This window comes from Vitis riparia, chromosome 16 (genome assembly GCF_004353265.1).
Source record: "Vitis riparia cultivar Riparia Gloire de Montpellier isolate 1030 chromosome 16, EGFV_Vit.rip_1.0, whole genome shotgun sequence".
In the NCBI taxonomy this organism is placed as follows: Eukaryota; Viridiplantae; Streptophyta; class Magnoliopsida; order Vitales; family Vitaceae; genus Vitis; species Vitis riparia.
In genome coordinates, this window is record NC_048446.1 from 15,847,264 (window position 1) to 15,869,081 (window position 21,818).

The window sequence follows — 21,818 nt, forward strand, 5'->3', positions numbered from 1 at the left end:
TTGCATGTTAGTTAAAAAAAATGAGATTTCAATTCTAAGGACTCTCAATGAACTTTTGAAATGCATTTTAATGAGAAACATTTTGAGAAAATGTTTCTTCTTAAAAGGAAAGAAATCATTTATCAGTAATACTAAAAGACCAAACATAGGCAACCTAAAGGAAAACAAAATCACAAAATAAAATTTTAGACAACCAATCAGACTAAAGTGGTGAGAGTAGGGCCAACCTTCATGGGTTTCAGTGGCCTTAAAAAAAAAATGATTTGACCAACAATCACTTAGGCAACAAACTAATGACTTCTAAATCAAACAAACTAACAAAAATATTAACTAAGACTAAATTCTAGAATTCAAGAAGCGCATGAACTAAGATAAAAACCAATTAAGGATTAAAACCAAACTTAACATATAGAGATAATAATATGGGATCAATTAAAGTAAATTAACTAAAATTCTAAACCACTTCAAATTAATATTCACGCATCAAAAATTAAATAAAAAGCTTTAACTTACCTTTTTCAATAATGCATGGGTTGTTTTCCACCAATAAAAGTTCTAAGTCTTTTTTATTATTCATCCACCAATTTTAATATCCATTGCTTCTTCATGCAAATGCTTGCCTCCATGAAGCATCCTCCATGATCCACGAACAAAACTCATGGTTGCCACTATCCATAAAACAACTTCAAACTATCTCCACTCATCTTCTCACCTTTGTTCCGAATATTAATTATCACTTTGAAACAAAGTTAAATCACCTGAAATCAATGGTAAGCACAATAGGTTGTTCTGCTCAAATTTGATTTGCGAAAACCAGAGTCAGAGTGAGGATTCAGATGCAAGGATGGAAGAATAATCCAATTAGAAGCAACGCCTCATGATCTTGATGCCCTTTGATGGTTATTCATAACCAATCCTTTGTGATGATGGTGATTCCCTTTGATGAAGACGTCTGATGGTGAAGAGAATCTCTTTCAGAGGCGAATACATCAACGGTAATGAAGATACAAATGAAAATTTGAACCTTCCTCTTAGATGAAGACGCTAGCAATGGTGAAAATGCGCTGAAAACAGAGGTGCTGTATAGGTGGATGTTTCGGAATATGAACAAAGAAGCAGTGAAGGAAACCTCTGAATCAACGTGTGATGTTCCTATGGTTCTCTTGAAGCTCCCAGAATCCTTGAACAGAGGTCTCAAGATTAATCGATGATCTGCTAATATTCTCTAAAATGACGTATTGTTGACGAATCCTTTGGCAGAACGGATCTATGCTGGTGAAGTTGGTCTCCTGCTCTAACGCTGAATGTGGTAATCAAACGTCGATCTAGTGTTGCCGGAAATGAAGTCCACTTCTCCAAGAACGCCAAGAAATCTTTTCTATCCGGTGATCTCTCTCTTCTCTTAACCTTCTTAGGTGGTGTTTGTTTTTTTGGCTTTTTACTGAAAACCATTTAGTTTTAGAATTTAGGTTGTTTGTTTTTTTACTTTTTCATGACTTATTATAAACTTTTTACTAACTAGAAAAAGCCAAAATGTGGCTTTTTCTAAATAGAAAAAATGACACAATGGTTTTTTTTACTTTTTAATACTTAATAGAAATAAAATACTACAAAAACAAACAATCTAATATTTAATACTATTAAGTATTAAGGTTCTATTTAGAATTAAGTAAAAAAACAAACACCACCTTAGTCTCTCTCCAGAACTCTTTCTCGTATGTTCCTATTTTCCCGCAACTGAAAGATTCCCTTCTGGAGACTTCTTCTCAAAAACACGTTTCATCGAATGCTTGGCAATTAGAGAATGCGTGACTACTCCTTTGCATGGCCTAAGATGGTGTTCCTTATGTGCAAGAGTTCCAGTTTTAAACCGATCAGTTTCGAATCTCACATTTGATTCTCACCGACATTGGAAAGGTGAGTGGATTGTAGAGGTTTGGGTGGTGGTGCTTGTATGGTATGGCAGTGGTCCATATGGGTGTGGGTGAGATGATGAAAGTGATAGAAATTTGGGTGCATGTGAGATTGTGTGGCCGTGTGTGAGTGGCTATAAAAATCTGGCAGTGCGTGAAGATGGAGAGAGGTTGTCGATGGCGTGTTGGTTCCTTCAATTCTGGTAGTGCGTCCACTCTAGAAAAATTCTGAGTATGGTCCTTCTGAAAAGTTATGATAGTTTTCCACTCTAAAAAAATTGTAACTGTCCTTCTCTCGAAAAATTCTTATCATCGTCCGCTCTAAAAAAAATATTCTGACCATCTTTCCTTGAAAAATTCTGATCATCCTCTATTTGAGAAAAAAAAAATGATCATCCTATCTTTGAGAAAATTATGATCAGCCTCTTGTGGCCTACCTCAGAGCATGTTGAAGATTGCCTTATAAATAATGCCACTTTAAGGAGAGTTCCATGCTACTGCTTGTTGTGAGAGATGCCGCTCAAACTATGGTGCATGGTTGCCTCTTGCAGCTGTGATTGATGGACTCCAACTTCTCCAATGGTGTGTTGTGATGCTTTCGAATTGATGGTCCCTTTCCTTGGTGTGTGATGCAAATTGTGTGGTCTTGAGGGTGGCTGTGAAGAAACTCATAATCGCGTGTAAGAGAAGGCCCCTCCTATAGTGCGTGATTGACTCCCTCAAGAAGTCTCATGGGCGGACTATGCATCATTCCAAGATGGACTCTCTCCATTTTCAGGCTGCTGTGTGTCGATGCTTCTCCATGGAGAATGGTGTCTATATGAGGACTTATGCAGTCCCTCAAGTAGTGGACTGTGCGTAGGTTTTTTCTTCCTGAGTCGCCCTTGGCTATTGTTCTTAAAGAGAATACATACTTCTTCCCCAAAGCTTAATGGAAAAGTTGTCCTTCAGATTTCTGGTGTCGTTGCCCTTCTTTTTTCCTCCAAAACGTAGCCTTGTTTCTTATCTCTAAAAATGCTTCATGATCCCTCTTTCCAAAAAATGCTTAACATTTCTTATCCATGGCTTAAGCCCCATAAAATTCCACTAATGACATGATCTCCAAAAAAATTCCCCTCATCCGTGAATCCAATCTCCAATAATAGACTCCCGTTTTTCCTTCTTTCTCCCAATATCCATATCTTCCTTACCAAAACAAATCCTTAGAACTTCAAACTTCCCAAAAACGCCTTCTAAGGAGAGTCTCACTTTTCTTATCCAATGGTAAGTTTCCTTGCAAAAGCATGAAATTTATTAAATTAAATAATTGAATGAATGAATAAATAAGTAAATAAATTAGAAAACGGTAAAACAATAATAAATAAATAAGTTAATTAAAAAATAAGAAAAATAATATAAAAAGGAAGATAACAAATAAAAATAAACAAGTGATTGATAATAATAATAATAATAATAATAATAATAAAATAAAAAATAAATAAATAAAAACTAAGCCACACAAGCCATGCATGGGTAAGTCATACCAGTCATGCTAAAAATGTCTAATAAGCCAAGTGTGCCTAATTGGGCTTAAGTGACCTAAATGGGCCTAATGAGTCTTAAGGGACTTAGGGGTGTCCAAATGGGTCTAAGGTAGTATTTAATGGGCCAAGTGTGCCTAAGTAACCTAGGTAGGCCTAATGCGTCTTAATGGGCCTAGGTGGTTTAGGACAGTGTCTAAGTGACCTAAAGTAATCAGAACATCGTCTAAGTGACCTAAACATGCCTAAGTGTGCTATCTTAAAAGTGCACCTAAAAGTTATCCTAAAAAGGAAAGAAAAACCAAAGTCTAAATTAGGGCTGCTAAGAGTCACAATGGGGTTAGATAAATTCCTTAACCAAAGTCTCCAAGGTGGTTAAAAAAAGGTAAGTAGTATGAATAACAATGGGCTACCAAGGAATTACTGTGGAGCAGTGGAAGTGAACTTAAAGACATGTGCTAAATGGACAAAATGGATGGTCTACAAATATGCCCCTCTTCGGTAAAGATCATGAATGTAGAGAATGTGAGTTGAAATACGGATAATGAGTGGAACGAAGTGAACTGTACCAAAGAACTAAAAGGAAAATACTAGAAATTTTGTCCTAGCACATGAAATGGTAAGGTCAAAAGATGGGGTTGCAATGACATGGGTGGGATGACTCTATGTGGAGGGATGACAATGAAGAGAGAAAAATGTATGATGAGTAGCATAAAAATGGTAATGGATGAAAAGAATGACTCAGGGTCATGGATGAAATGAATGATTCTAGGTCATGGACAAGATGAATGACTCTAGGTCAGAAATAGGATAAACGAATCTAGGCCAAGAGCACGAGACCCTAAATATAAAGGAGGACTTTAGGTTATAGATGAAATAAAGGACTCTAGGTTAGGAACTTTGGGCTTTAGATGCTATGAATGACTCTAGGTAAAAACTTAGGGCTTTAAATGATATGGATGACTATGGGTCAGAAGCTCTAGGCTTTAAATGCTACGGATGACTTTAGGTCAAAAATAAGAAGAATGACTCTAGGTCATGAGCTCAGGGATCTAAATGCTAAGAATGACTCTGGGTCATAAATAAGAAGAATGACTCTAGGTCGTGAGCTCAGGGCTCTAAATGCTAAGAATGATTCTGGGTCATAAATAAGAAGAACGACTATGGGTTGTGAGCTTAGGGCTCTAAATGGATAGCTGATCAGGATGCTTTTTGGCTCATGGTGTTAGGTCGAGGCCACTTGCAAGTGGCTAGAATGATGAAAACGAAACATCTTAGGGATGTGAAGGATACGAACAACTCTGGGTCGTGATCTTAGGGCTTGGGATGCCATGAATGACTTTGGGTCATGATGCAATGAGTAACTCAGGGTTACGATGAATAGCTCAAGGCTATGTGAACAACTCAAGGCTATGAGCTCCAGGCTCTATGACTGATCGGCTAGAAGGAGAGTGTGATAAGCAAACTCCAGGTCAAACCACTCATAGGCGACCAAATGATGAAGGCTCAAATTAGGGTTGGAAAGACTTTGGGTCTTAAGGAAATGATAGCTCAGGGCTACGAGGCTCAAGGTCTAGAAGAAACAGATAGCTTAAGGCTGCGAAGCTCAGGGCCTAAGAAGAGAGGAATAACTAAGGGCTAGGAAACTCAAGGCCTAAAAAGAACAGATAAAGAAGACCAACTCGAAAGTGGATAGGAAGTAAATGGGTTCAAAACCGTATACTTAAAATGGCAAGGGTCGGACTATTGAACTTAAGAAGGGAAATATGCCCTAGTATCCAGGGTGTTCGCACTGTTGAAACAACCAATAAATCAATCACTCGTTGAAATCAATGGGTCAGAAACCGATGCATCATGGCAAACCTCTGAAAAATATGAACTAACTAAAATTGCTTCGTCGATGAATCTTAAAAGGTAAATCTCGGAGTGTGTACATTGCGACTCATTTAAAAGCAAATCTTGAAGTGCACAAAAATACTGTTCGTCTGGATAACCCAATCTGCAAGGTAATAATGACGAAAACAACCTATCTCATGAGCATCTAGCTAAAGGATCCATCAACACTCCTTGAGTGAAACTTGATGTGATCCATCTTTATCTAAAAAAAACTATGTATGGAGGTCCTGATATTGTCAATCATTGGAAGTAATAGACTAGTGCATAATCTAAAACCAAGCTGGCCGCTATCTCAATCTCAAGGATACTCAAAGAAAATGGGGAAATATGCCCCAGTATAAGATCTGATGTCAAAGTCATGAGGTAAATAACCAACACCTATCATCCATCCTCGTACTACTGCACAAACAAAATCTCATCAAGGAGAGGAGAATATGCCCCAATATAATATCTAATGTCGAAGTCATGAGGTAAACAACCAACACTAATCATATATCCTCATACCATTGCCCAAACACAATCTCATTAAGGAAAGGGGAATAAGCCCTAGTATGGATATCTGATGTACAATAAAGAATCTATCAAAATCCATCAAACATCTTTATGACCATGAATAGTGGTAGCCATACCACCCAACAACAAGAAGGAACCTCGAGAAAAGGGAGAAATATGCCCTAGTGTGGATATCAAATGCACAACAAAATGATGAATCCAACATCACTAATCAACTATCTCCAACTCAACAATAATCTGCTAAGAAGTCAGAAATGAAGTATCGGCCAATGCCTCAAGGGAGACACTCCAAATCTAATAACAAATGAATAACCAAAATGATGAGGGATGTGATAATCTCAAGAGTAGAAGCATGTCTCTGATGAATCCCTAACTAAATCTGATAGGAATCCAATAACCCAAAAAAATGGGAAAATATGCCCCAATATACAAGATTTATACACTCTATTAAAAACTGTCTCCAACTCAGTAATGATCCACTAGTCTATCTTAGAAATACTCCACAAACGGAACCTAGAATCATGAAAACTGTCAATAAGCTCAATAATGTTGCATTAGAACTGATATCATCTCAACATACTCCACTAGGGATCTCTGATCGATGAAAATGCCTAGGCTCAAAGAAAGTGCTCCACTAAGGGCTCATCTCAACCAAATGAAAGGGGAATATATCCTACCATAGCAATTGATGCAAAGTCACAAGGTACCTCTAATGACACTAACCCATCATCTCTGTATCCAAGGATGAGACAATTAACAACTCAAACAGTACATGTGCAATGACCCATCATGCTAGCTCAAAAGTAGACCTTGCTAGGAATAAAAAAAAATCATCATGTTGATTTACTCTATTAAGAATATGGACGAAAATATTTCTCACTAGAGTAAAACAATCGAGAATAATGAGGGTATAAAAAAGTATGAGGGTGACACAACGGCTTGGGGAAAACTCCACTAGAGGCATCGCGACAAAGGTATACTACCGAATCATCATCTATCATCATAAACCATGAAAAACTGGTAATCTCAATAGAGGAATGTACCCCAGTATGATAGCTGATGCACACTAGAATGGGAAGCCAAATGACATCAAATATCATCCATAAAATGAAGTAATCGTCTACACCCATCACTAAATCACCTCTAAACATCAAAGAAGCATCTCCCAGAAGAAGAAATAGGACGACGTCTATATATCAACCAAATCCCAAACACCAACCTAAGTAGAGGCTATCAAAGATAGCAGTTGATCTCATGGCCTCAGGGTGGGTTTAAGACATAGGACATAACGTAGGCTAGGGTGATAGGGTGAAAGAAATGAAGGGAAACTAGGCTCAAATACGTACCCAATGATCAAACCCATACCTTCATGTACAAGATGTAATGCATAGAAAAAAATCTCATAAGCCATGGACCTAAAGGCAACCAAAGGAAATGTCGATGGCGAAACAAGAGAAAGGATAAGTGGTCAAACTGTCAATGAAACATGTGAATGATGTGGAGAAGGAATCGAATTAGAAATGTGTATCAATATGTAGGAAATGAATAAAAGGTGGAATGGAGATTTGGAAAGAGGTGATGAGATATGAAAGAAGATAATAAGAAAGTGGAATGAATGATGATCAACCTATATTAGGATAATAAAGGAAAGTCATATCACTAATGATGGAATGGTAGATAAGACAATGATCCGGACACCCTAGTAAAAAGGTTACTCATCTCTCATACCTAATACATATCAACCATGATCCAAGAAGCATAGGATCTCATGGAACTCTCACATGAACCCTCGACACTCCAAATGCATAACAAGAGTGGCTCAAGGAGTGAAAACTCATATAAAAATCTCACAAGAATCCCCAATGACATATATACCCAATAAATAGACCTCGAAGGGTGACATAAGTGCCCAATGGAGTAAGATACCATACAAAAACATATCATTACATTTTTTTTCTTGATTTTTTTTACCTTTTTTTTTGTTTTTTTTTAATGTGCATGTTCTAATCATTAATAAATTGAACTCCAATGGGAAATATATAAGGAATGAACAAAGTTTATCAAATCACTGATGAATACATGAACCCCATCCCATGAGACAATCTCTCAAACTAAAATCTCTGAATCAATGCCAAATGATGGGATGAATGGAGTGATATGACTGCTCTCTTTTTACCAAGATGTGAAGAATCATCAACCCAAGAAAGAGAAGATATAAGGTGAAACAAATAATGATAAATCAAGAAAGAGAATGAAAATGTGGTGATAGTAAAATAGAACCAACAGGGTAATAAGGAGATGGTAACAATAATGGGAAGATAGACTTTTAAGTCTAAAGTTCATGAGACTTTCCTAGCAAAGCATGCATATACATCAAAGGGTTCCAACCCGAGTGTAGAAATGGTAATCAAGGCTATAGGAAAGAAAAGGCTATAGCATATCACATGAGGCTCAATGGGTTAGCAACAGTCTAATATATGGGTAGAGGTGATAAAGTGTAAGGCTAGCCGAAATGATGGCCACCCATCTTGCGACCATTGTCTCAAATGTAATACTTCTTCAATTGATCCACATTGGTAGAGTTTGAGAATTGGTCTCTATCTAGATATGTCAATCATATTTCCTCTCTAGGTTCAACTCTCTAATGACATGTGGTGTATTCCAAGTAAGTTGCTAGGGTCTCCTGGAATAGATGAATCTCCATGACCATAACTGGGCTAACATTATCCTCAAACATATCATCAACATAAGCGGGATGCCCCAACATAAATAAACTGAATCTCTTTTGAACTCTCAACGACGAAGATCTCAAGCATATCAAGAGAGTGAACTATCTTTGGCTAATATATGCTAACCACCCCACTACAATCCAATATGTCCATCTCAGGCTCATCATGAAGAAAACCATGTCAATTAAATCTCCCATCTTAGAAAAACTAACATCTTCTATAAGAACTCTCATATGATAAACTTAGACTTAGAATCCACTAAACTCATCATATGTATGATGTCACCCTCAACAATGTCACTGGCTAACTGGGTGACTGTAAGTTGATCAACTGTATCATGCTGAGGATCCATACCTGACTGCTTTGAAACCCTAATCAATCTATCTCCAACTCTAATATAAGAAGTCGAATTTGAACCAAAACAAATAACACTCCTATAAGGTACAAAGGCATTAAGAGAGAAATGACATGAAGGAAGCTCAGAATAGGTGGAAACATACTAATCACAATGCAGAAAGGTGGCCCAACTGAAACTCAAACATGTACCAATCTCTGAGCACACCAAAATGAGACCATGAAGAGGATAACTGAACCTAATAGTGACCAAGGTAGCTTTGAAGGTCCACAGATGCACCCACATGTAGGAATGAAATCTTAATTGGGTCTAGGCTAACCTTCAAGGTTGAGGTGACTCTATAAGATAAAATGGGTGGGTTAAAGGATTCCTAGTAGAAGTGATCATACCATCTAGCAGTACGCAACCCTTTGCACGCCTCCAAGGAGACGGGGTGCTTCCATGCAAGGTGATCATCACCTCCACACATGCACTTTCTCGTTTTCCTAGGGGGTTTTCCTAACGGTGAAGGCTCTCTCATATCTCAACACTCAGGGATAATCTAAAGAGCACGATGAAGGATGTGGGTGCATCCAAAAAACTTAAGGTCTAAAAGTGAGATAGTAAACAGAGACAAGCAATCACACAATCATGTAGGAGCAAGAGTTGTCATGCAACAAGCAGTCATACCAAGTAGATAGGTATCATACAAACAAAGTCTTATCTAACATATATGAGAGTGAATCTTGCTGAAGTGAGCAAGCAATCAAGTAATCATTCAAGGCAATCAAACATATTAAGATAGCAAACAAAACAAGCAAGTAGATCGGATCACATTGCCTAAAAAACAAAAGTACTCTCTAATCGACCAATTAAATGTTACATTTTCCTTAACTAGTGTTCAAGTTTGATCCTTGAAATCCCTAGTGGAGTCACCAATTTGTGGACCCGCATTTTTAACATGCATTCCCACTTGTCGGTGAGACTCGCTTTTATATGGTGAAAAATTAGTTTTGGAAAAGTTGGAGTCACCATTTATTTTATTTTATTTTAAAAAAGAAAATAAAACAAGAAAGAAAACCCCTAAAGAAGTGACTCCATAGTTTTTGAAAACGTGTGTCTTTGAAAAACCCGAGTCTAGGTCCGAGGATCAGGTTATCTATTAGGAAGGTACCTCTAAAATGTAGCACCCTTCTAAGCCCTACAAAGGTTTCTATTGACTAAGTTGAGGGAAATAGGGCAATTAATTGGTTGATTCTAGATACCTAGGTAGGCTAGGTGATTTCAAAAAATAGCATATCAAACAAGAAAACCAATCACAAATCATTAAGAAGATTTAGGGTGTGTACCTGGACTGCTTTCTTAAGTGCTATTACAAGACATCAATGGTTAGTTTAGAAAATAAGATACACAACATGTATTTTACCCTAGTCTCTTAATCAAACACGGAAAACTAAACAAACAATCAAAAATATATGTTGAACAGGTTGAGAATCGCTTACGAAGCAATACATAATGATCATGTATAAAGCAATACATAATTTATAGAATTAAGATACGAAGGTAAGAAGCATACTTGAATAGCATAGGTAACTTGTAATGTGCTTCCACAAGACATGAGGGGTTAGATAATAAATAATAAAATAAATCCTAGCATGCTTGTTATCTAATTAGCATGAAAAAAAATGATCAAAGTATATGAAATAATCAATTATCACATTATCTTGTATATAATTCCTAAAAAAATAGATAGATATGATTACAGCAAGTAACAAAGGTGGTAGCAAAGACGAGTTTTGAAAAAATGATTTTATGTAGGGGTTTCATCAATTCCCCAATTGATATATACAAATCTAGCCTAGAATTATTCCATTTATTTGGAACCATAAGCTTGGATTCATATTTTACTCAAAACCATAGTTTTTATTAAAAACTAAGAAAAATGCAAACTGGTCAAAATATGGTTGCATGTTATTTAAAAAAAAAAAAAAATGAGATTTCGATTCTAAGAACTCTAAATGAACTTTTGAAATGCATTTTAATGAGGAACATTTTGAGAAAAGGTTTCTTCTTAAAATGAAAGAAATCATTTACAAACGACAATACTCAAGGATCAAACATAGGCAACTCAAAGGAAAACAAAATCACAAAATAAAATTTTAAACAACCAAGTCGACTAAAGTGGTGAGAGTAGGGCCAAACTTCATGGGTTTTCAATGGCCTTAAAAAAAAATGATTTGACCAACAATCACTAAAGCAACAAACTAATGACTTCCAAATCAAACAAACTAACAAAAATATTAACCAAGACTAAAATCTAGAATTCAAGAAGCGCATGAACTAAGATAAAAACCAATCAAGGATTAAAACCAAACTTAACGTATGGAGACAATAACATGGGATCAATTAAAGTAAATTAACTAAAATTCTAAAACCACTTCGAAATTAATATTCATGCATCAAAAATTAAATAAAAAGCTCTAACTTACCTTTTTCAATAATACATGGGCCGTTTTCCACCATTAAAAGTTCTAAGTCTTTTTTTTAATATTCATTCACCAATTTTAATATCCATTTCTTCTTCATGCAAATGCTTGCCTCCATGAAGCATTCTTCATGATCAATGTAAAAAACTCATGACCGCCACTATCCATAAAACAACTTCAAAATATCTCCACTCACCTTCTCACATTTGTTTTGAATATCATTTATCACTTTGAAACAAAGTTAGATGACCCGAAATCAATGGTAAGCACAATAGGCTGTTCTACACAAATTTGATTTGCGAAAACCAAAGTCAGGGTGAGGATTCAGATGCAATGATGGAAGAATGATCCAACTGGAAGCAATGCCTCATGATCTTGATGCCCTTTGATGGTTATTCATAACCGATCTTTCGTGATGATAGTGATTCCCTTCAATGAAGACGTCTGATGGTGAAGAAAATCTCTTTCAGAGGTGAATACATTAGCAGTAATGAAGATACAAATGAAAATTTGAACCTTCCTCTCAGATGAAGACACTAGCAATGGTGAAGATGCGCTAAAAACAAAGGCGTTGTATAGGTGTGATGCTCCAGAATCATGAACGAAGAAGTAGTGAAGGAAACCTTTGAATCAACGTTGTTAGCCCAAGGGTTTTCCTAATCGGGTTTTGATGATAACAAACCATGGTAAGTGACTAATTGATTTGAATGGTAAATAATCTTAGGTATAAATTCGAAAATTCATAGAATGACCAAATGGATATAAGATCGAGACTTTTGGAAGACTTTTGATCATAGGAAATGAATGTAAGATGAATGCATGGGCACATTTAGGATTTTCATATCGTTTCACGCATCTTTGAAAACTCAGTTCATCATTTAAAATTTCAATTTCATTAAAACCTAAGTTTTATCAAATGTATTTTAGGCAAAACGTTTTAAAATTGGCATATTAATTCACCTAAAGACCTTGCCTAAGTGTTAGAAAAGAAAAGAATTGAAAAAGATAGGTTTTCAGGGCCAAAAGGCTAAATCGGTCGAGGCTCTGGCCAACCAGCTCAACCGGTTGGGGAGTCGGTCAACCGGTTGCCCTTGTCCGATCGAGGAGTGCCAAAAACACTCTCTCTCATCCAGTAGCTTCCTCTTCCCGGTTGAGGTTCACCCCTTCCCAATCAAGGTCCAGTCGAACTCTGGTCGAGGCAATGGTAATCTGCCAAAGCATTAAATGCTTTAATGGCTAGTGAACCGTTCGATCCCTAGCTCGACTGGTCGAGACTGCCTTTTGCTGTTTTTGGCTCTCGAGCTTAGAAACCCATAAATTGAGAGATCCACTTCATTTATAACACAGAGAACACTTGCAATCAATTGTCTACCTACCTGTTCTTGGCCTAAAAGCTCTCATTTCTTTCTTAGTGTATTAAATCATCACTTGCATATCCTTTAGTGCACCATTGTGAGTCATCCTAACTTTCTTTTGTATTTGAGCTATCTTTAATCTAGGTTGAGGGATTCATTCTTGTAAAAATTGAGTGTTAAATCCTTCAAGAGGTTTGAATCTTGAAGAGATTGTGTAAAAGCCCATTGGAGCCGGAATCCAAGTGTAAGAAGATTGGAAACTTGGTTGAAGCTTCAAGTTAATGGAACCTTCACTCGGTTAGGAGATTGAGGAGAGTGGACGTAGGCAAGGAAATATCAAACCACTATAGAACCCGAGTTTGAATTCTCTAACTCTATCTCTTTATTTTTTATTATATTGTACTTGAACTTGTTGTGTTAAAAAGTAAAAAAAAAACCCAATTCACCCCCCATTTTGGGCGTTTTTCTTAATTAAGCATAACATTTATTTTCTCAAACGTGTAATGCTCCTATGGTTCTCTTGAAGCTCCTAGAATCCTTGAATAGAGGTCTCAAGATTATTAATGATTTGCTGATATTCTCCAAAATGACGCACTGTTAATGAATCCTATGGCGTAACAGATCTATGTTGGTGAAGCTGGTCCTCTGCTCTAACGTTGAATGTGGTAATCAAATGTCGATCTAGTGTTGCCGGAGATGAATTCCACTTCTCCAAGAATGCCAAGAAAGTTTTTCTATCCAGTAATCTCTCTTTTCTCTCAACCTTCTTAGTCTCTTTCCAGAACTCTTTCTCGTATGTTCCTATTTTCCCGCAACTGAAAGATTCCTTTTTGGAGACTTCCTCTCAAAAACACGTTTCATCAAATGCTTGACAGTTAGACAATGCATGACTATTTCTTTGCATGGCTTAAGGTGTTGTTCCTCATGTGTAAGAGTTTCGGTTTTAAACCGGTCAATTTCGAATCTCACATTTGATCCTCATCGGTATTGGAAATGCGAGCAGATTGTGGAGGTTTGGGTGGTGGTATGTGTGATGTATACGGTGGTGCATGGGTGTGGGTGAGATGATGAAGGTGATGGAAATTTGGGTGCGTGTGAGGAAAAGGTGCATGTGAGATTGTGTGGTCGTGTGTGCATGGCTATAAAAATCTGGCAGTGCGTGAAGATAGAGAGAGGTTGTCGATGGCATGTTGGTTCCTCCAATTCTGGTAGTGCGTCTACTCCAGAAAAATTCTGATTATGGTCCCTCTGAAAAATTCTAATCATCTTCCACTCTAAAAAAATTGTAATTGTCCTTCTCTCGAAAAATTCTTACCGTCGTCCACTCTAAAAAAGAAAAATTCTGACCATCTTCCCCTGAAAAATTTTGATCGTCCTCTCTTTGAAAAAAAATGATCATCCTTTCTTTGAGAAAATTCTAATCGTCCTCTTGTAGCCTACCTCAGAGTGTGTTGAAGATTGCCTTATAAATGGTGTCGCTTCAAGGAGAGTCCTATGTGACTACTTGTTGTGAGAGATGCTGCCCAAATTGTGGTGCATGGTTGCCTCTTGCAGCCATGATTGGTGGACTCCAACTTCTCCAATGGTGTGTTGTGATGCTTCTGAATTGATGGTCCATTTTCTTGGTGTGTGATGCAAATTGTGTGGTCCTGAGGGTGGCTATGAAGAAACTCATAATCGCGTGTAAGAGAAGGCCCCTCCTATAGTGCGTGATTGACTCCCTTAAGAACTCTCATGGGCGGACTATGCTTCCTTCCAAGATGGACTCTCTTCTTTTTCAAGCTGCTGCATGTCGATGTTTCTCCATGGAGAATGGCGTCTATATGAGGACTTACGCAATCCCTCTAGTAGTGGATTTTGCGTAGGCTTTTTCTTCCTGAGTAGCCTTTGGCTATTGTTCTTAAAGAGAATACATACTTCCCTCCCAAAGCCCAATGGTGAAGTTGTCCTCTAGATTTTTGGTGTTGTTGCCCTTCTTTTTTTTTTTTTCTCCAAAACGTAGCCTTAGTTCTTCTCTCTAAAAGTGCTTCATGTTCTCTCTTTCCAAAAAAATGCTTAACCTTTCTTATCCATGGCTTAAGCCCCGAAAAATTCCACTAATGACATGATCTCTAAAAGAATTCCTCTCATCCGTGAATCCAATCTCCAATAATAGTCTCCCGTTTTTCCTTCTTTCTCCCAATATCCATATCTTCCTTACCAAAACAAATCCTTAGAACTTCAAACTTCCTAAAAATGTCTTCCAAGGAGATTCTCACTTTCCTTATCTAATGGTAACTTTCCTTGTAAAAGCATGAAATTTATTAAATTAAATAATTGAATGAATAAATAAATAAGTAAATAAATTAGAAAACATTAAAACAATAATAAATAAATAAGTTAATTAAAAAAATAAGAAAAATAATATAAAAAATATATAACAAATAAAAATAAACATGTGATTGATAAAAATAAAAATAAAAATAAAAATAAAAATAAAACTAAATAAATAAATAAAAACTGAGCCACACAAACCATGCAAGTCATACAAGTCACGCTAAAAATGTCTAATGGGCCAAGTGTGCCTAAATGAGCCTAGGTGACCTAAATGGACCTAAAGAGTCTTAAAGGACCTAGGGGTGTCCAAATGGGTTTAAGGTGGTATTTAATGGGGCAAGTGTGTCTAAGTGAGCCTAAGTAACCTAGGTAGGGCTAATGTGTCTTAATGGGCCTAGGTGGTTTAGGACAGTGTCTAAGTGACCTAAAGTGATCAGGACATTGTCTAAGTGATCTAAACATGCCTAAGTGTGCTATCCTAAAAGTGCACCTAAAAGCTATCTTAAGTCTAAATTAGGGCTGCTAAGAGTTACAATGGGATTAGATAAATCCCTCAACCAAAGTCTCCAAGGTGGCGAAAAAAAGGTAAGTAATATGAATAACAATGGGCCACTAAGAAACTACTGTGAAGCACTGGAAGTGAACTTAAAGACATGTGCTAAATGGACAAAATGGAGGGTCTACAATCACTTTGGCTTGGACTAATCCACATTAATTTTTAACACCTCAATACACGAAAGAATGCTCAATTCTCGTGTGGAGAAGGTGCTTCACCATCAAATGAGACCTACTATTTATAGGCACCATGGAAGTCTTTGATTCTGATGATTTGTTACGAAGTCCAGAATATTCTATATACAAGCTAGGTATAATTTATATTTAGAGTTTACAAGAACAAATTGGAAGTGAACTTAAAGACATGTGCTAAATGGACAAAGTGGAGGGTCTACAATCACTTTGGCTTGGACTAATCCACATTAATTTTTAACACCTCAATACATGAAAGAATGCTCAATCCTCGTGTGGAGAAGGTGCTTCACCATCAAATGAGACCTACTATTTATAGGCACCATGGAAGTCTTTGATTCTGATGATTTGTTACAAAGTCCAGAATATTCTATATACAAGCTAGGTATAATTTATATTTAGAGTTTACAAGAACTCATTAGAATTCTCTACACAACCCCTAAGACTCCTATCCCATTATGGAAATGTGTAAATGTTTCTACGTTCTTCCCAAAGTTCCCTACTTCCTAGATGTGACATTAGTCATTAGCAAAAATGAAGTAACAACAACAAAAGGTGGTAAAAGATAAACCCATATAACAAACGATACTAAATGTAATTACAACGAAATGTCGTTAAGATATACAATATAAGGATTACATTCCTACCTTGGTCTAAAAAGGCCAATTATGCGTTCAGAAGGTCCCATGTTCTTGTTTGAACGCTGTTTCGAAACAGAGGAGTTTCACTTGGTAGCATTAATCAAACCATTTATTAGTCTCAGTTTTCAAGTCAAGGTCATAAATTCACTGCTTCGGTGGACATCTGGTGTGAGTCTAACCAGAAGAGTAGGAAGACATTCATGTATTAGACTTGACGGATGAGCTAATTAAGGATTAGTCGAGCTGAATTCAGTGTGCTGCTATTGCCAAAGGATTCTGGGAATGAGTCCATAATGATACTGAGAATTTTCTGAATTCGCTGCCATAAGGCCCATAACTTTGTAATTAATGTGCTTTTGCCACTTGAATTTCCAAACAAGAAATTCTTTCCGTGATGCCCCCACCAAATTTCCACAAAAAAAAAAAAAAAAAAATTAAATAACCGGAAAAATCTGAATTTAATTTTGAATTTTTGAAAAATAAAAAATAATTACTTTTAAATGTCCTTAATAAAATTACTTAAAAAAATATTATATAAAATCTATCTAATATCCTTGTTTTTTTTTTTTTCAATTTATCCATCTTTATCACTTTTTGTTTTCATGCTGACGTTATCTTGATTTATTTTTAAAATAATAAAATTTTGGGTCACCCCCATCCCAACCCCGCCTCATTTATTAAAAACAATTTTCATCCCCGTCTCATTTAGAAAATTAAATGGGGTAGGGTGCGGTGGGGCGGGTATCGTTTAACTTTTTTTTTTTAAATTTTTTTAAATTACTTTTAAATTTTTTAATTATATTAAAATAAATATATTTTATAAATAATTAAATTATTATATTTTTTATAACTTATTTTATTAAAAATATTTATTATTATTTATATATATTAAAAATAATAAAATAAAAATTAAATTAAATTAAATTAAAATTTAAAATTAATTTTATATATGATCGGGTCGAGTCGGGGTGGGGCGGGACGGGACGAGGCAATACCTGAACCCGCTCCGGGTTTTAAAAAAAAACCCAAACCCATTTATTAAAATTGAACCCCGTACCTGGGCAGGTACCCCAAGGGGGCTGGTGGGCGGAGAGGCCAGGGTAATTGTGCTCCGTAATGGATTATTGAGTGATGGAATTTAGTGGTCGCATCACAAGTTATTTATACAATGATTGAATAAAAGGAACACTTAGCTTCTAGACTAGAATTTAACGGCATCAAAAATTCCATTCTGGTGGTAGATAGTGGAACCTTGGAATGGATGAGAGTTCTTCTTTCCCGGGTAGTCATCCAAAGGTGCAAACACGTAAGGTTTGTTGTTGAAGACTGCTATGGGGGTTCTTACTACATGATTACCATCTGTCCATTCAATAGCTCCTGAGATGACAGGCACCTGAACTATTGGCGATCCAGTTATGATCACTTTGAATGATTTCTTCTCCCCAACCTCTGAAAATGTTAGAACTGGTGGTTCCACAAGTACAGCAAAAGAAGGTGGCATCGTTATGTTTGAATGATAAGTGGAGTTGGGTGACCCAACATTGGTTACAGTCCTGAGGTAGCTGGCCTGGACTGGCTCTCCATCTAGCAATGAGAGACCAAATGATGGATAGTTGAGATCCCATGCTTTCCCTGGTTCATTACTTGGACAAACGCTAGAGTCCCCAGTGATCATTCTTAGATGGGTTGTGTTGTAACCCTGTTTGCATAGGAAATCCACATAATCTGCTTCACTTGCATCAAAGACTAGCCCAGGGTCCACTGCCTTCAGTGGGTTGATGTGCCCAGATCCATAGGCAAATTCAGCGTCTTCATTCTTCCTTGGGTCCATGATTGTAGCTGTAGCCGTAGATTGTGAACAATTTCTCAACATATGGTGTTTTGGAAAAGCTAGAGAGCAAGAATGAAAAGAAAAGAGAAGATCGGATAGAAATTTTAGTCACCTGTAGTCATGAGGGCAGACTTGATAGCAGCAGCAGACCATGTTGGGTGGGTGGCCTTGATATATGCTGCAGCACCAGTGACATGAGGGCAAGACATAGATGTGCCGGAGATGATGTAGTAGTCAACTTGCCTATCATCGAACACCCATACTGAAGAGAGTCCACGGGGAGACCAGGCCGCAAGGATGTTTGAACCAGGGGCAGTTACATCAGGCTGTTTTTTTACATTCAAAGATGTCAGTCTTATATCATCCTCTAAGGACAATCCAACATAGAATCTATGTTGAAAGATGTATTCACCCTCAGTGGTAACGACCTGCTCCTAGCCATCCATACGGTATTAAAAAGCATTTACTTGATTAAGAGGAGCTTCTATATATAGTGTTAGAAACTTGTCCTCTTATATAGGTGGGATATTACAATTATTTCATGATAGCATTTGTAATGGTCCGCTTCCGATAGCTAGTGTGGATATTTTCTGCTTTGTGCCCAGTAGACCCTCATAGTTTCAAAACACATTTGCATTCGCTAAGAGGAGTCTGTGCATATATATATATATATATATATATTATAAAAAAAAACTTTTCTTCTATTCAATATGAGATATCAGAATATTGCTGCATACCTTGAGAATATCTGGACTAATAGGGTTAGGACCTCTTGAGGAGAAGGAGACAACTGTAGGAGCCATGACATCTGTTGTTGTCTCAGTGGAAAGAATAGTTGCAGTTGGATATCTGGGAAAAAAAAAAAAAAACTCAAAACCCTCGTTAGAACTACTCTGGAAGAGGTTTCTGAGAATTTATACTTTTGAAGAACCAAATTGGTCGGCAGTTATTTACTCTGTCGTTCTGATGTAGTCAATTAGCTTCAATCGGTCATCATAGCTGATCACCACTGCTGGTACAGGGAACGCAAAGGCTATTTCATCAAATGGTGAGGCCATTATGAGGCCTACAGCCTCAGCAGAAAAGGCACCCGAACTATCAGAGAGGATATTGCAGAGGACAACTGCTCCTCTGGTTTTGAGTGTGCTTAGAGTTCCTGGGAAGCAGATGCCTGCGATGTCTGGGCTCATAGCTGAGGTTATATTTGCTGCATCTCCCGAGTACACCAAGGGGAATGAAGTGCCATCCAGATGGAAATTATTGAGCGAAGTTCCCTTTATTTTCCCAGACATGAAGAAAAAGAAAAATTATTTGTTTCAGATAAGATTGATAAAGTAGTGAATGGATTTGAATGAAGAAGGGCTTACAAGAATTGTTTGTCCATTGCCAAGCACCACTTTGGTAACAAAGCTCCTGTCAATGGTGCTAGCAGCCACTGTTAAAGCCCAAGGGGCATAGTTTGAAATTTGTCTCCGGTATGGCCCCTTATTTCCTGCAGAACAAGAGGTCAAAATTCCATTTTTCATGGCATGGAAAGACCCAATAGCCACTGGTTCCTTGTTGTACGCGGCTGGCATTTCAGAACCCAGGGAAATTGATAAAATGTCGACTCCATCGGCTATTGCATCATCAAAAGCAGCTAGAATGTCTGCAGGGCTGCAACCTCCTCCCCAGCATACTTTATACACGGCCAGCCTTGCATTTGGAACTCCGCCTCTTGCAACACCGCTGGCTATCCCGTAGTAGCTTGCGTTTTCCACTGCTCGCCCTGCTGCAGTTGAGGCAGTGTGACTCCCATGTCCCAATGTGTCCCTTGGTGATTTGGTATCACGGAGAGGGTCGGCCAAATTGTCAGTATCATAGAAGCGCGCTCCTATGATCTTGCTGTGAATTATATCTTCATCAGCTTTGAACCAGTAGGTTGATGAGAAATAAAAAACTTGAGAGAACAAGAGAGAGAGGTCACTTGTTGCAGGTGAAGTTATTTTCTGTCTGGCATATCCCTTTCCATTTTGCAGGTGGGGGACCAAATCCTTCATCCCTGAAACTCGCGCTCTCCGGCCAAATTCCTGCATAATTGCATAAATGGATTATGATTTCTTTTCTGAAGATCATGTCATCAGTTTGTAGGATTAACTCAAGTCTTATTTTCAAGTTCACCTGTGTCTAGCATTCCAATGATAACATCTCCTTCATAAGACCCCATAGGGGGTTCTGGAAAGCTCATAAAATCCCATGATCTTGTAGTGTGAAGTTGCACTTTGGTGTTGGGAAACACTGAAACTACTCCCTCCATATCTAGAACTCAAAAGCAGTCAAATTAGTGAAAAACATAGACCAGATTTATTATGTTAGCTCAAGATCAATGGCCATTATACCAGCAATTCTTGCCACTTCTTCGTCTGATAGTCTGGCCACAAATCCGTTAAAGCTCCGTCCATAACTGTGAAGGAGCGATTCCTTTGCCAAAGATGAACTGGACTCAAGAAATTCAAATGTTTTACTAATTGTAGAATATACATATAATCTATAGTAATGTACAGACACTGTGTTCTTGGTTTAAGATGAACCCATTCTTTCTTTCTTATAACTATTATGACTGACCTGCCAAGGACCTCGACTAGCATGTTGTGGTGTGTCGAAGCAACTGATGCATCTCCCTTTGGAAGATCTCCCATGTACACAACATGAGCCTGAAACAAATACAGTGATAGTATTGTAATTCTTGAAACCAAAAGCTAAAAGGGATCGAATATGAAGAGCTATGAAGAGGTGTAAGCATTTGACCTTTCTCTGCTGTTCATAACCATGGCAGTTCAGGACCAACGCTGCAAGAAAGAAAGGGTAGAGAAGAGAGATCAGCTGTCTACCCTTGGCCATGGTGTTTAGTTTGTAAGTTGCTGGCTGGTTATGCTAAATGATATGAACTCTAAGGTCATTTATATGCATGAATACCGATCTGGCCTATGTATCTCTTATGGGTGAGAGTTGGCCTAAGCCGGCTATCATAATTACCTCGTCCTTGGATTATCTCTGTTGGGAAACATGCCTAGCACAACCCCTTGAATGGGTTTGGGTGTGGTTGTCGTAATAATCGTCTCGTCTTTCTCTGTTTCCTCCTTGTGAAGCTGTCTGCTGTTACATTGCTTTGGAGACTTCACCTGTTTCTACAAGGTGGAAGAGGAGACAAACCAGGTGGACCAGGCCGGATTTGAGTCAGTGAGTGGAAATTAACTAGGCTAAGATTTATCTGAAGTACCTTGATCAAACTATATATTTTCCCTATCACCAGCAATCTAACAAAATCAATAGTATTTTGGACAAATTAATATCATTGTGGTTCAGAAACTAGAAGCAAGAACAGAAGTAAAAGTGTGTTGTCAGTTGCCATGCGGTATTGGATCATATATGCAGATAAAGTCATGTGTTGGGTAATAGTTTAGCCTTGATGTTCAACTACATGTATTGATTAATTCCTAGTTGGAACCCACCAATTGTGAGAATTGATAACAATTTTTACTAAAATAATATTTTATT

The 21,818-nt window shown here is 37.4% G+C and overlaps 1 protein-coding gene across 1 annotated transcript; it reads right to left on the minus strand.

The window, feature by feature from the left end:
* Positions 1-17,630: 17,630 nt before the first annotated feature.
* LOC117934316 (cucumisin-like) lies at positions 17,631-21,161 on the minus strand. Its single transcript, XM_034856002.1, has 10 exons — positions 21,069-21,161; positions 20,886-20,974; positions 20,660-20,757; positions 20,442-20,579; positions 20,248-20,350; positions 19,649-20,165; positions 19,236-19,555; positions 19,019-19,130; positions 18,394-18,607; positions 17,631-18,289 (listed from the first exon to the last, which is right to left on the minus strand). Exons 1-10 carry the CDS (start codon positions 21,159-21,161, stop codon positions 17,652-17,654), a joined length of 2,322 nt encoding a protein of 773 aa, XP_034711893.1. The 3' UTR covers positions 17,631-17,651.
* Between the last annotated feature and the right edge of the window lie 657 nt (positions 21,162-21,818).